The 16759-nt window shown below is 35.3% G+C and overlaps 1 protein-coding gene across 1 annotated transcript in view; it reads left to right on the plus strand.

Annotated features, from left to right (window-relative positions):
* The first annotated feature begins 6902 nt into the window (after window positions 1-6902).
* The window catches only part of LOC150093509 (uncharacterized), a 31912-nt gene continuing 22055 nt past the window's right edge, over window positions 6903-16759 (plus strand). The window contains exons 1-2 of the mRNA XM_090413642.1: window positions 6903-7925; window positions 14937-14988. Of these exons, the coding sequence (XP_090269768.1) occupies window positions 6994-7925; window positions 14937-14988 (984 nt within the window). The 5' untranslated portion in view covers window positions 6903-6993. The remainder of the gene's footprint in view (window positions 7926-14936; window positions 14989-16759) is intronic.

Here is a 16759-nt window from a genome sequence, read left to right on the forward strand (position 1 = left end):
TGTGGCGGCACGATCGTAGTAACCTTTGTCGGATCATTGCCCAACTACTTGTATTAAGCTGATTTTAGTGTGTAAGTAATTTAGTTGAGTATTTTGATATGTACCATGTTTAGAGAAATAATAAACCTTTTGTTTAATGATAAAAAAAGTTGTCTGATATTGCTAATCCAATGCACCGCTTAGAAACATTCGAGCCTAATCACGCGGGGAATTATTGTTAAGAAACGGGAAGTTTAAGGAATTAATGTTGAGTAACAAGAAATAGTGTCACGACTGCAACAGTAACACTTTCAGATATTTGAGTTCATTTTCTCTGTTTATGTATATAATATCCTAAACTAAATATCCCAAAAGGCGCAGTTAAAATATAAATATTAGGGATACTACGGGGAGCAATAACTCAGATATTAGTAGAGATTTTGGTGATGTCTTGAAAGTAGAAGTTAGAAGAATATAGATGAAGGCAATTTGTAAGATAAGAACTAAAAATAATAAGTTAGAACAGAAATCGTAGAATGGGACATGTTCCAAATCTTCCTGTCCCTTTCATTACCCGTTCGTAATCAGGGACTGTTGATATTGACTTTATATACATATCAAAACTCGTTTTATATTATCACTGTCATCCGAGCTAGTTTTCTGTTACCAATAAAAGTTTCGCATATACTTCACACATGAAAAAAAGCTTAAACAGGTTCATGTGGGGAGATAGTAACTCGCTTTCAGTGGTAAACAACACCCCTCCCTAACAGCCACTATACTGCAGAGGCAATAAAAACAAGTACTTTTATTATGCCAGTGAATAGAGTATGAGGAGTCTGTGTAATATATTTCTCAACAAATAGTGCAATTAGAGACAACTGGGATAAAAACACTAATTAATGAATCACATGTCCACTCATACAGAAACTATGCTGTATAGACTGAAACAAAACCACATGTTGCATTGGCAAACACAGTACCTAACTAAAAACTATTGTTATTAATTAGATGTGTGTGAGTTCGATTTCCCAAGGCAACAAAAAAATTCAATGGAACGTGTTAAAACTAAGTAATATATATATATAATGAATGTTATGGCAGTTTCACACATGGAATTCTTTTGAAGAGAGTTAGTATTTCAACTCAATTGTCAGCTATGCTTTTATCTTTCGGTTGGGCGATCTTTTGTTAATACCGCACCAATCATATGTGCGTTTTAATAACCTGCCTTTGCTGTCTGTTTCGCATTACATTACCGTAAAGGGAGAAAAGTCACAAAAGCGAAAAATGTTCCTGGTACGGGGATTCCCTTCTTCAGGTAATATTCACTAATTTCATGTTATCAGTCTGTGGTGTGCCAGTATCGGTAAGTGGTGATATTATTTGATCTATTCTACATTAAAAAATTTAACCCTGAGATGGATAAGTGGCTGATAAAAAATATAAAAAAAATCTTGCGAACAATCAGAAGAAGCAGAAACACTCAAAAAAAGGACAGTATTTCATATTTTACCAGAACAGCCCGCATCGTCTTAAGAACCAAACGGTAAGAGGCAAAAATGTAATATATGCATTTGATTTTTGCAATATTCGCTGTCTATGTTTTATATTGAATATAAATACAATAAATATAATAATAATATATCTCTATTACGATTTTGTTTCGAGGGGGGGCTGTGATATATTTTAATTTTTGCAAAGGGGGCCCTGACATCCAGAAGTTTGGGAAGCATTGCTTTAGACAAAAAAAAAGTCACCACAGGTTGCTCCACTAGTTCTATTTTCGAAAAGTTCGGTTTCTTTTTGGACGGATGGTGTAGATATTAATACGAAAATCTTTAATTATATCAAAATGTGAAGTGTATATCATGTAAAATTAGAAGGAAGTAGATATTTTTAATTCGTTTACTATGAGAGGTCGTGGCATTGGGACATGGGGGGAGGGTTAGAATACTTCAAAATAAAAAGAAATTTAATCAATTGCATATAGGATGCTTATGTCTCAGATAATTGCTTCATACACATGTTTGTTGCTTTCACTCACAAAAGGTTATTTTACAATGGTAAAGAAACGGCGTTAATGTTATTGAAATGAGCATTCCAGAAATAAAAATTCATTTGAAATACTACTGAATATAATTTTGTGATATTTTAAAAAACTTGAAATAAGAATGTAATGCAGTTTAACTTGTTCATAAAAGCAGAAAGAGTTGTTTTCAGCCATCAGCAGCAGATCTCAATCTGTAAGCATAAGAACGTGACATGCATGTTTTCAAACATCGTGGTAGTGCAAAATAAAATAAAAAGTAATGTTCAGAACTTGTTTATTGCAATAACTTTTGCTTGATAATATTTTTTTTTTTTTCAGAATATTTTAAAACAATTGTGTTACGCTAGTGCGGAATAGGGCAGGTCCTCTCCCCCCTCTCCCCCCCCCCCCAAAAAAAAAGAGCTGAACACTTGTACAACACATGGACAATTCTTTTTTTTAATTCAAATATTTCTTTCTTTCTTAAATAACTGCATCAAATAATTTATGTTTTCGATAATAAAATTGAAATTGTGATTATTGCAAATTAAAAAATTATTTTGAAATAAATATTGTATCTAACTAAAAGAAATAAAAGAAATATTGGTGTTTCCTATTTAGGAAACAATTGAAAACAAAATAAGACTGCTAGTGTATTATGCAACACTGCTTGAGGCTCTTTAGTGTCACTTGTAAAGAAGTGGTCCTTCTTTCGCAGCAGCTTTTAGCCGTTACCTACAACCGAGGAGAATGTTGTTAAGACAAAAGTTATTTCCAGCAGCATTAAAAGTCGTCATATTTGGAATTTTTTAAGGGGGAAAAAAACTAATACTACTGAGCTTTCCTTTTTTTTTTTTTTTGTTGTTGCATAGATATAAACTATTTTTATTTTTTTTTTAAATGGTGAAAATGTAGAATAGAATTTTTATAACTTAAAATAATGTCAACAGACAGCTGAACAAATGATTGTAGAGTGCAAAATAAAGTCAGGAATTGGAATTATCTGCGGGTACAAAAATATCACTGGCTTACTTCTTTTATCAAACGGTAAAATGCAGTCATATATTGAATACAGTCTGTGAAAACTTTCGATCACTAAAAAGAATATCCTGATCCATCAGTTGGATCAATGAAGTAGTGTTTGGAGGGAGAAACATGACCTTGAACTTGGTGAAGATCATCGAGATAAGACGGATGACCTGGAGCATTATCTAGAATTAATAATTTTTAATTCTACATTTTCTTTCATACAATCGCTTTCCATTTTACTCGCATTATAGTTGCCAATTTTTGAGTCATCCACGACTTCTTATATCTCTGCTAATGAACTGGAACGTTTTTGAAGGCTCATGGATTTCCATATCAGAAATGGTTTCAGTTTATATCCAGTCACATTACCCCCTAACAGAATCATAACACAGTGTTTATGAGCTTTGAGACCAGGAGTAGATTTCAGCTTTTTGTTGATGAATTGTCTGCTCTAGCATATTTTTCTGAAACAAGGAAGTCTTATCCATGTTAAATATTTGCTGTTGCAAATAATTCCCTCTGTAATAATTTTATCCAATTTGTACACAAACTCCTTATTCTATAACTTTTTTCCACTTCAGATTCCCTTTCAAACAGATTAAGGAAGGCACTTTCTCTCTAGGAGTAATTGGCTGTTCGTGGTCTACAGGGATGGGGTTTAGTGTACCGGATTCCCTCTCCAACTCAGCCCTCAAAAGAGAGGCTTGGGTTATTTCCTTTAATCTCCTTTCCAGCTTCAGAGTGAGATTGAAGCACCCATCAAAATCCCTGGCTCCCTTCTTAAAAATCACCCCTCAAATTATCTTGTAATCCTATTTTAAACTGTTGAAAGGCCAGCCATATTAGATGGGTGCCTTCCTCTGGGTTTGATATCCTTACAGAATTTGAGATGGACAGTACCCTGTTGAAGAAACTAGTCACTCCTTCATTATTCCCTTGTATACACATATAATTTCTTCAATACCTGGGGAGTTCCTCTCTTCTGAGTGAACTTATCAATTAGTATTTCTTTAAACCTTTGGTAATTGGTCAATTCTCTTAAAGGGGGGGGGGATGAACACAAGAAGTTCATAGCCTTTTCTTGTAAACTATTATGGAGTAGGACTAACAATTGAAAATCGGACCATCCCCAGCCCTTTTTAGCTCTTCTATGTAAAAAAAATGTGAGATGACATCATCCGAATCCTCGCCCGAGAACTGAGGGAACACTTGTTGGGGGATTGATGCATCGAAAAAACTCATTGTCTTCCATTATTGAACTATTAGATGGGTTTGACATGCTTACCTCTAAGTTAACACAAATATTAATTAATCTTTGCTTTTGTTAAGAATTTCTGGTTGGAATCCAAAACCAGCTTACTGTGATTTGTATATGGTTCTTATTTTAGTTATACCAACCACATCCTGTCGGTTGGCTGCGCCATTTATGTTGTGTCGACTTTTTTCTAATATATCTACCCTTTTGTAGATATATTACCGGCTTTGCTTCTCACGCCATCGACACAAAACAGAGTTCACTTGAACCTGTAGTGTAGAAAGATGCTACAGTACAGTACGTTCAAATTTGATTATCTATTTTATCAAGTGAAGCTGTGTGCCAACGTCCTAATTTTAATTGGAAAGACTGTATGCCTGTTTCTAAGTTGCGGGAAGTGATTTCTGTTAATTGGTGGTAATTTTTAATATTTTGTTTAATTATTTCTTAATTAATTATATATCTATTCCTATGTCTCTGAACTGTAATAGGTTTCATTCTAATGGATAACCCACATATGAGATAATATATGCATGCTGTATGAATCATTCTTGTATCGAGAATTTAAATGTTTTTCTGTCTTCTCCTTGAAAGTAGATCATCGCATATTGAGTGAAATATAAAGAGGTAATAAATTTTATTTTCTCTTGCAGGTTATTCAAAATCTATAGAAATAAATAAAATATCAGCACACAAAGTGTAAAGATTTAAAAAATTACCATAGAGAACCCCTTATATTCTAAAAATAAGTTACTTCAGTTAATAGAATAACGTAAAACAGGCAAGTAAAAGAAAATTGTGAAAAGCATGGAACACTATCGAAGACTATGAAGCAAGGATAAAGAAGACTTCAAGAGAAAACCAACGGAGAATTGGATAAATTAACTTAATGAAATTAAATGTGAAAAACGTGATAAAAAAATCAAATAATTCTCTTCAAGATGGAATATCTTGAAGACTCATACAAAGAAGGAAACATGAATAGTTAAATTTCCGAACAAGAAATCTTGAACAAGAAAAATCGCATGAATAAATTTAAACATAGATCAATGAACTTGCTATCTGAATAACCGATCTGCAACAGATGAAACATCTGCTGAAGTTCTAAGAATTGTTGTGTTGCGTCTGCATGATTTCGTCTTCCCAGATTCCTTCTGGATAGATAACAATTAGAAAGCATTTGTTTTCTAGTAGAGTTTTAACTGTATTAGCAGAGATTCAACAAGTTTAAAATATTTTTAAAATAAAATTTTAAAAAAGTTTTAAAAAGAATGGATGAGGTTGTATCTGATCATTGGCTTTAATTAAATCAATAAAACAAAAACTAAAATAATGGTGACAGCATCAAAAAAGTAGAAGATAAAATTGTAATTAGAGGCAAAAATGATTAAGTAAAATAAGTCATATAACATAGAGGAAGTATCTAAGAATATGGATGATGTGTGGTGAAAATAAAATCAATTCCTATGGCAAAACAAGTATTAAAGAAAAGGATCATATAAAGTAGGTTTAGTAAAAACATAGAGAAAGGAAAACTAATGAATAACTTGCAAGAAATAAGAATCGAGTATTGAAAACAGTTATCTCCTGGCACACATGAAGAAACATAATGAATGAATTGTAAAAATTATAGAAGGGGAAATATACATTCTAGATGAAGAGTTTACATTTTCGGAAGAAGTTATAAAGTTGTTAAAGAGGAAAGCCTGAAATAGATTGATCTGGAAGAAGGAACTCTGAATATCCACAGGAATTATCCTTTAGAATGATGAAGAGAACGAAATCTGAAGAAATAAGAACAGAGAATAATATCGACCATAGAATGGCTGTTTGTGTTACTTATAATTTTAAATCACAATTGCTCGTCTGATAATAAATGACACAACTGAATAAAGTGGTATTTCTTAAATTCAATCCCAGATTGAAGAGCCATCTTTAAACGTTGACCGTTATTTTGCAGTTTCCATGTTTGTAAGAAATGTGTTCATATCTAACTTCATCCTTTGTGTTCTTCCTCAGGACATGTTCAACTTCCGATTATAATCCGACCCCATGGCTCTTTGCTTAGCTTATTTTGTCATGATGCCTTTTAGCAAAAGAAATCAGGTTTTATTACTCCATTTTAAAGAGTGAAGATACTCACTGTAATTGTCCATTGAAAGTTTTAGTGTTATTTCTGTGTCAACGATTCATTACAAATATTAAATTTCTAGATTAAAATTCAACATTAATTGCTATTAAATATTAGATAATATGTTGAATATTTTATTTACTAAATGGAGTTTTAATTTAGCATTAATTACCTCGTTTTTCTTTTTCAGATTGTTAATATGGTTACTACATGAGATATTTTGCATACTAATGCATTAAAACCAAGCTGATAATCAGCAATGTATGAAGATTGTTATCTTGTTGGAAACATTTCATGTAAGATTTCCAAAATAAAATTCAAATAATTCCGAGGAGGTAGCATATCTAGTGGCATAAGAGACAATCATCAAAATGAGAATGGAATCGATGACCAATTCTCCTCCTGCAAGAGTAAAGAATCCGGTTGAATCGCAATTTCTATTAAAATATCTAAACTGAGATAAAAATAGTGAAAAGTACTTTGAAGAAGTTTTCAAATACTTCGAGACTGAAAATACATATGAGTTCATTCTGGTGAGAAACTTTTCTCTGCGAAATTTGCAACAAGATGTTTTCAGGCAGTTCGAGACAGAAAAGTCAACTAAGAGTTCATACTCATGAGAAACCTCTATGCCAAATTTGCAACAAGAAGATTTCAAACAATTCAAACCTGAAAATACATCTAAGACTTCACACTGGTGAGAAACCTTTTGAATGCGAAATTTGCAATAAGAAGTTTTCAGGCAGTTGGAGTCTGAAAAGTCATCAAAGAGTGCATACTGGTGAGAAACCTTTTCTATGCAAAATCTGCAACAAGAAATTTTCAGAGATTTCGGGTCTGAAAAGTCATCAAAGAGTGCATACTGGTGAGAAACCTTTTCTATGTGAAATCTGCAACAAAAAATTTTCAGAGATTTCGAGCCTGAAAAGACATCTAACAGAGCATACTGGTGAGAAACCTTTTCTGTGCAAAATTTGCAACAAGCAGTTTTCAGACAATTGTGTTCTAAAAACTCATCTAAGAGTTCATACTGGTGAGAAACCTTTTCAATGCGAAATTTGCAACCAGAGGTTTTCATATAGTTCGGGTGTGAGAAAACATATAAGAATTCATACAGGTGAGAAACCTTTTCTATGCGAAATTTGCAACCAGAGGTTTTCGGAAAATTCAAAACTGAAAAGACATCTAAGAGTTCATTCTGGTGAGAAACCTTATCTTTGCAAAATTTGCAACAAGAAGTTTTCAGACAGTTGTGGTCTGAAAGCTCATCTAAGAGTTCATACTGGTGAGAAACCTTTTCAATGCGAAATTTGCAACAAGAAGTTTTCAACCAATTCGAGTCTGAAAAGCCATCGAAGAATTATTCATGCTGGTGAGAAACCTTTTCTCTGCGAAATTTGCAGCAAGACGTTTACAGTCATCTCGAGTCTGAAAAGCCATCTAAGAGTTCATACCGAAAAGACAAGAAAGTGTTCACCCCAGAGAGAAACTTTTTTCATGTGAAATTTGCATCAAGAGGTTTCACAGAGTTCGCATTTGAAAACACATCTGTGAATACATATTGATGAGAAACATTGCATTCTCCAACGTGCAGGAAAACATTTTCGCTAAAGGAACATCTTGTGACCCACTCAATAATTCAACACAGCTAATGAATGGTGGGTGAATGTGTCCTTGTCACATATGTACAATTATATTTGCATTTCTCCATGTCACCCTTTTAAGCACAACTTAAAAAGTATTCCTTGTGAATGAGTTCATTATTAGTTTTTTGAAAATAAATTATATATTACAGAGAAGCACTGCCTTTCCAAGTGTTACTTAAGTTTTAAAATAAAATCCTCTTGAAAGAATGGATACACAGTTTCTTTAACCGAGGACCTGCGATTTTGTTTTTGATGGCATGTTGTTTAAATTAAATCGAAGGCTTCGCACTTTATGATGAAAAGAGAACAAAAATCTTTTTTGAGAGAAATATTTAAAGTACTTGGTTTTTCTTACACGAGGCGGATGAAAATTATTTCAGATCACTGATTATTTTCTTCTGTGGGAATTCTCGATAGAATTTTATTCGTGGTAATATCTAGTAACCATGAAATGTTTCTGCCAAACCTTTTTAATGTGCAGCTAAACTACCCCTCGTTCTTTGAAGTTCATATGTTTCAAGACCATCAGAGTAGGGAAGAACACAAAAGTAATGAAAATGAGAAGACAGCAGCAGCTAGTATATGGAAATGCACAACTTCAATGTACGAGGTTTGGATTTTTTTCCTCTTAAATATCAAAGAGAATTTTTTTCAGTGACTTTTTTGATGAATAAAAAATTTAATTAGTTTTATTGTACTCATTATTGGTTTATTTATTTTTGTTTTCACTATCAATTCATATTTTCCACGTTTTTTAATTTAGTTTGAAATCATAATTGTTTTCTTCTGCTTTGTAGAAAATTTATTACTCGTACAATCTGAATCATAGATTGTAATTGCTAAGCAATTTCTGTTGAGGTAATTCACTTTCTGAAATGTAATAAAATTCAGTTAGTTTTGTAAATTTGTGAGAATATTTAATATAACTGCTTTTAACAAATACATGTTTTAATGTATAATCTTTTAAAAATAATATAACAGAGGCTTTAGATATGAAAATATGTCTCCAGGGATATAACTGAAATTCAGTGCTAAAGAATCAAATTAGATCAAGTAATCACACACACACACAGTCATTTCTCCACTTCAAAATAAAACTTCTCTCCTCAACAATTTGTTCATTGAAATTTTACTTTCAACTTCCTAGAGGAAACTAAATGAATTGATCCGAGTATTCTCTTATATTTATGACAGTGATTTACCTAATTTCTAATCCCATTTGTATTCACTTTAAATTCAATTATTTTTCTCATTTATTTCTCTCATGATGCTCTATTGGTATGCAAAATTTCTTCCCTTCCATGTTTCATTTCATTTCAGATGACACCAAATCCACAAGATTTCATAATGACCAAACTATATTTATAGAAGTGCAGCAGAAACATTTGAAGTGTTGGCTATTATTATAACTTACATTGGTAAAAGGTGTCTGATGAGATTCAAGACAATGTTCGAAAACGTTCATAGTGTTTTCTATTTTGGAAACATTTACAGTCGACTGTAATTGCCAAGTGTTTTACGATCAATTAGTAAAATTTCTGGCTTATTTCATTTATTAGCATTAATCTTTGAACTATAAAATAATAAAACTGGCTTCATGGAAATGAAATGAAAATGCCACTGTCATACTGACTGCAAAGACAAAACACAAACTACTAAAGTTAAAACTTCAGTTCCACTGCACAAGGATGCTAAATCACTACTTCAATCCTTAACGAATAACCATCAGCTTGTCACATAAATGGACTGCATTCACTCAGCTACATTAAATAGTGATTATTATGAGCATAAAAGTCACCTGCGGATCCCACACCTCCGAATTAAAAAATTAGAATAATCAAAGAAAATGTGTTGAATGATTTGGAATTCTAATTTATTGCAGAGAATGTTCTTCTTTCGCTATGTCTAATCCCATGTTAAATGGGGTCGGCATTCCCATCTTTAATCTTCCAGATTCTCTGGTCCAGGGTATCTTCCTGACTCCATCCTTTCTCCCTAAGATCCTCTGCTGCATTATCCCTCCATCTGAGTTTGGGCCTGCCTCTTTTCCTCCTTCCCTCCCCCTCCATATGCTCCACTCATTTACCAACATACTCCTCACTCCTTCTCTCTACATGACCGAACCACCTCAGCTTGCTTTCTTGTACCTTCTTACTGATCGGTCCCAACCTTGATCGTCCCTCTGATGTTGTCATTCCTTATCCTGTCGTTCTTTGTCACACCACTCATCCATCTCAACAGCCACATCTCTGCCACCCCCATCTTCCTCTCCTGTGCCTTTGTTATAGGCCACATCTCCATGCCATGGAGTATTCCTGGCCTCACCACTATCTTATACAGCTTTCCTTTCATTTTAAAACTCACTCTCTTGTCACACAGGATCCCACTCATCTTCCTCCAGTTCATCCAGCCGCATGTTATTCAGTGCTGCATTTCCTCATCTAGGTCACTTCCTCTCGACTACTGACCCAAGGTACTTGAATTTCTTCCCTGAAGTTAACCTTTCACTCTGGAGTTGTGTGATCATATCCTCGTCACTCCCTGCTGACATATATTCGGTCTTTACCTGGTTAATTTTCATGCCTCTCTCCTCCAATACCTTTCTCCACCCTTCCAGGGTCTTTTCAAGCTTCTCTCGGGATGATTCGCAGAGAACAGTATCATCGGCAAACATGCTCCCTGGCACCTCCTCGATGTCCTCCACTAGTACATCAATGACCATTCAAAGAGGTAGGGGCTCAGAGTTGATCCCTGATGGAGCCCTATGACAATGGGGAACCCCTCTGTCATGCCGACACTAGACCTCACCTGAGTTTTTGCCCCTTCATACATCTTCACCAACCTCATGTACTTTTTTGACACCCCTTTCTTCCTCATACACCTCCATACCTCCTGTCTGGCCACTCTGTCGTACACCTTTTCCAGGTTTATAAACATCATATGTAGCTCCACCTGCATCTCCCTATATTCCTCCATCAATCACTTTAACACAAATATTGCATCCGTTGTCCCTCTTCCTGGCTTAATCCAAACTGCTCCTCACCAATTTTTGTTTCCCACTATATCCTTCCTTCAATTACTCTTTCCCATATCTTCAATGTGTGTGTCATTAGCTTGATCCCTCTATAGTTGCCACAATCTTGAACATCTCCTTTTCCCTTGTAGATTGGGACAAGAATGCTATTCCTCCATTCCTCTGGTATCTTTTCCTGTTGGGCTATTTTCCTCATCAGAGCCCATAACATGTCTATGCCCTCACTGCCCAAGCTTCTCCACACTTCTCCAGGTATCTGGTCCCCCCCCACAGCCTTTCCATTCTTCGTTTTTCTCAGTGCCCAGTACACTTCCTCTCTGCTTCTCTTGCACCAATCCTTTGTTTGCCTCTCCATCCTCACACCTCTCTTGGATTCTCCTCATTTAGTAGATTACGAAAATATTCTTCCCATCTTCCTCTGATTTTGTCCTCCTCTTGTAGTACTACTCCTGTGACATCCTTTATCTGCTTAACTGATATGTCTTTTGAGGCCTTATCTCTAGCTTTTGCTATTCTCAACAACTTAGCTTCACCACCGTTTCTCTACAGTGCTTCATAAACCTCTTCAATTGTCCTTGCCACAGCTCTCTTTGAACTTTTCTTCGCTAATTTATATGTCTCGTCGGCTCTGGTTCCAGTCATGTCCCATTTTTTCTTTGTCTCTTTCTCTTTCCTGATCTTTAACTGCACCTCCTCATTCCACTACCATGCCTCCTTATCCTCGGGCAGCCCCTTTCCTGGTTTCCCCTTTCCAATTTTACTAATATTTCGACTGTTTACGTCCCACCATTCTTCCACATCCTCTGGTAACTTCATTCCTTCCAATACCTTTTCTTTAAACTCATTCCTTGGACCTTCCTCTTCCAATTTTCACCACTTTATTTTCCTATTTTTCTGCCACTTCTGTCTATTCTTCTTTTCCTCTTTTATATCACAGTCTACCACAACCTACCTATGCTGTGCCACTACACTTTCTCCATTAATCACTTTACAGATTTTCACCTCCTTCAGATGTTTCCTTCTGCACATAATATAGTCAATCTGACTCATCCTATCCCTGCTCTTATAAGTTATCAGGTGTCCAACTCTCTTCTTAAACCACGTGTTAGCTGTAGCCAGGTCGAAGGCCACAGCATGCTCTACGATTCTTTTACCTTCTTCGTTTCTTTTACCATTACTCCAACCCCCGTACATCCTTTCTTCACCACTTCGTCACCTTCCTACATGCCCATTCAGGTCTACTCCGACGATCACTCTCTCACCATTAGGGTTTCCCATTACTACCTTGTCTAGTTCTCTCCAGAATGCCTCTTTCTCTTCCTAATCACACCCTACTTGTGGAGCGTAGTAGGGTGTGATACAAGGCTCTGATAGTTGTATCCTCCAATCTCAAGTTTAACACTCATAATCCGATCGTTCTTCCGGCACACCTCGCCGACTCCACCCTTCAGCTCCTTCTCGATGATGATTCCAACTCCGTTTCTTCCATTCTCATTCACCCCGCTGTAAAACAGTTTATATCCTTCTGTTTATATCCTCCTTTGCTTTATTGCCCTTCCACCTTGTCTCCTGCACGCACAAGATCTTCAGCTTCCTTCTCATCATGTCTACTATCTCCCTACTCTTTTCGTTCATTATACCCACAAGTGACCCGATTCTTACTTTACACACTTTTTCTGTTGGACTCGCTTCTTTACCTAAACCCGTCCTTGGTTCGTTAGGCCCAAGCCCACGGGCGACAGAACTGCGCGTCGTTTATGGGAGATGCCCTAGACATTGTCCTTTCTCTGTTATTCGACTTTTCATCCCTGGTTTTGCCATGTTTTTTACGGCCGGATGCCCTTCCTGACGCCAACCCACCCCATTTATCCGGGCTTTGGACCGGCACTGAGATGGGCTAACTTGCCCTCCCCAGTGGCTGGCTAATTTATTGCAAAGAATAATTATTACAAAATATGAAATAGTGTCATCTAAATCAACTTACTTTGTAGATTATATAACCATTTAATCACAAAAATGTAATTTTATTTAAAAGAAAATGGTTATTTGAAAACCTTCAAAATATTAGAATAATTTTTTTATATCACTGAAAGTATTACAACATTCCAAATATCTTCCATCGCTTTTGAGGAGAGCATAGAAATAGCATTTATTTCCTAAGCTGCGGGATGGGATGACTCGTGTGTGAGGAATTGTTTGCACGTGAATTTCAGTTAATCATTCGCTAAACAGGTCGAACGAGTGACATATTGGAAGCTAAGAAGTTTCGTACGGTGTCTCTATGCAAAGAAGGCCAAACTCCATAGTTTTAGCTAAGGAATTGAAATGGTGTCAAGCAAGCATGAATAGATTATTGAGATCTGATCACCGGAGTTTTCGAACCTTTCGTTATTACTTTAGTTATTACTAAAAGTAATAACTGGGTGTGAATATGTCTAAATCTACGATGTTGGGACAAATTCACAAATTAGGTTTTCAATCGCGTGTGCCTAAGATGAAGCTCTTTATGACTTCCAAGCAAAAGGCGGCTAGAGTGCGATGGTGTTAGCAAGGACTTTGTAGGGTCAAGAGGACTGTAAAAAGGTACTTTCATGCGATGAAATTATGTTTCGTGTGCAGGGTCGGCATAACACGTTAAGCAGACGATGCATCTCATCGCGGCGCCTTCTTCAGTGGCCACTGAAGTGAGTAGAAATATTAAAATAAGAACATGTTTTAATATTACAGTTTATTAAATGGGGATATGCACTAAATAGATCGTATTTAATACTGCGAATTTTAATAACATTTAGCAAACTGCAAGATTTTTTGTTGTGTGTAGTATAGAGTTGGCAGAAGCAATGGATGAGTCCGGTTGTCGCCCAGGGTCCTGAGTTGTAGAGTAGATGAGAGTTGTAGAGTAGAGGGCATCTACTCTACAACTCTTCGTCTCACTACTCCATCAACACCATCTATCGCGACAACCACCACTAGTACTTTCACAAACATCCACGCCCAAGGCGGGATTCGAACCCACAGCCTTTTGGCTGAAGAGCGGATACGCTAACCACTCGGCCAACCAGGTCAGCTAATATACTGCATAATTCCCGTATATATATATGCCCATAATTACCTTCACCTCACACAATTTAAAATAAAAATTCCAGTACAAAAAAATGCGTAAATATAAAAATTCGTTTAAGCGGGAATTCGTAAAGTGAGAACTACCTGTATTGTTTTATTTTACTTCATTATTTTTTTATGAAAAAGTGTGTACTTTGAAAAACACATGTTAACCTCCCAACAGGCCAGAACATCTGTTTATATACGTCCAGCAAAATTACTAGCTATTATAATAACGGAATTAACTTACGTCAGTTATTCTTTATTCGTATATGAATAAAGAATAATTGACGTGAGTTAATTCCGTTGTTATAATAGTTAGTAATGTCTACTCACGGTATTTCCTTACTGAAACTTATGTCCAGCAAAATCTGGATACGATGCATGCTCTGTTGAAAGAAAAAGAACAGGGATAAAAAGTGCACTGTGGACGTTATGTTCATTTGAATATGCGATAAATCTTCATGCTGAAGAGAATTCATGATTATCGAAGCATCTCATTTGTGAATAACAAGAAACACAATTCCTTTGTCCATGCTGGTTTACTGAACCATTACTTATATGGGATAGACAAAAAATATAGAAATTATTTTTGTTTATTCCTTTTTATTGTACAATTTTTAATGCCAAGACAAAATAAGAGATCCTTGCATACTTTATTCATTTGAATATTGCATTATCTTAAAAAATTAATGTCATTTTTAATTTTATATGCTGATTTTGTGTAGTCAACAATACATTTTAGTTGTTCTCAAAGAACTTTATTCAAGATTATTTAAAGTATTGTATTTTGAAAAAAAAAAAAATAGGGTGTCGACTTTCCAGATTGTTATTTTTATTAAAAATTAAATTTAGTAGATTGCCTGAAGGATGCACTTTGACGACTTCGCTTTATAGATAATAATACGAAAATCATCAGTCATATCAAATGTGAAGTGAACATACTGTGAAAAGTATATAATGTGAAATTGGAGGAATGTAGATATTTATAATACATTTACTATTAGCAGTCGTAGCAGATCGATAAAACGAGGGGAAGGGGGTTCAAATACTTAAAAACAAACGAAATTTTAATAAATTGCATATAGGATGCGTATGTCTCAGATAATTTCTTCATATACATATTTATGTTGCTTTCACTCACAAAGGGTTCCTTTACAATGGTAAAGAAACGGTGTTATTGAAATCAGCACTGTAGAAATAACGATTTGTTTCGTTTTACAACTAGAAGTTCATTTGAAATACTACTGAATACAACTTTTGCGATATTTTAAAATTAGCCTTGAAATAAGAATGTAATGCAATTTAACGTCTTGTTCATAAAAGCAGAAAGAGTTGTTCTCAACCAGCAGCAGTAGATCTCAATCTGTAAGCATAAGAACTTGACATGCATATTTTCATACATCGTTGGAGTGCAAGATAAAATAAAAAGTAATGTTGAGAACTTATTTATTGCATTAACTTTTGCTTGATAACATTTTTTTTTCAGAATATTTTAAAACAATTGTGTTACACAAGAGCAGAATAGGTCAGGTCCGCTCCTCCCCCACACCAAAAGCTGGACACTTCTGCAACACATGCGCAATTTCTTTTTTTTTTTTTAATTCAAATATTTTTTTTTCTTAAATAACTCAGTCTCCCAAATTTGGGGTGGTCTCATGCACCCAAATTTGTTGAGATTTGGAATGTTTTGTAGAGCTGAGGCAGATTCTATGAATAATTGATATGAATAATGAAAACTTACTGCAGTGTATTACTTTGGCTTTCTTCCAACGTATTCTGTGGCAGGTATCCGGAGCATGGTCTGCAAGCCCAGAGTGGCTGTACTGGTGAAACCAGATGTAGTCTTTGTGTTCCGAAATCCTGATATTCGCTGTTTGGCCAAACTAGAAAAGTTTACAGCTGCAAGGGACTTGATATACCCTAGGTAGGTTGGTTTTTAGTAGAGCGGATAAGGGATGCCAATTTTTTATATGGTTTATAACAAGAAGTGAGGTCATATTTTTTAAGGATTTTGGTTATTTTTTCCGAGGTTCACTGGATGTAGGGAATGAATGGTGATAAATTTAGTGTAATCTTTATTGTGGAGGGGGATTGTGGTTTACTGTTTTAATATTTTTGGTGGGTTGTAGCCATTGGCTAAGAAAGTTTTAAGGATGTGGTGTAGTTCCGTGTTTAGGGCCTTGTCATCTGAACAGATATTTTGCCCTGTTATATAGTGTTTTAATAATCCCATATTTTTGTGAGGGTGGATGCTGGGATTGCTGGTTGAATGTATCAGCCTGTATGGGTGGGTTTTCTATAAACAGAGAAAACGAAGGATCTATCAGGCCGGTGTATGATTAGAGTGTCTGTTAAAGGGAGGCTGTTGTTTTTCTCTTTTTCCAAGGTGAACAGGATTCTGGGGTGTTGGTTGTTTAAGTATGTTATCTGAGCCATGTGTCCAAATAGTGAATACATCATGCACGTAGCGAAGCCAAACAATGGGTTTTTGTGGGGCAGAGTTTAAGGCTTTCTCTTCAAAAGTCTCCATAGAGAAGTTAGTCATGGG

The sequence above is a fragment of the Typopeltis vanoorti genome, chromosome 24 (assembly GCF_054136105.1).
Source record: "Typopeltis vanoorti isolate ZY-2024b chromosome 24, IOZ_Tvanoo_1.0, whole genome shotgun sequence".
NCBI lineage: Eukaryota > Metazoa > Arthropoda > Arachnida > Uropygi > Thelyphonidae > Typopeltis > Typopeltis vanoorti.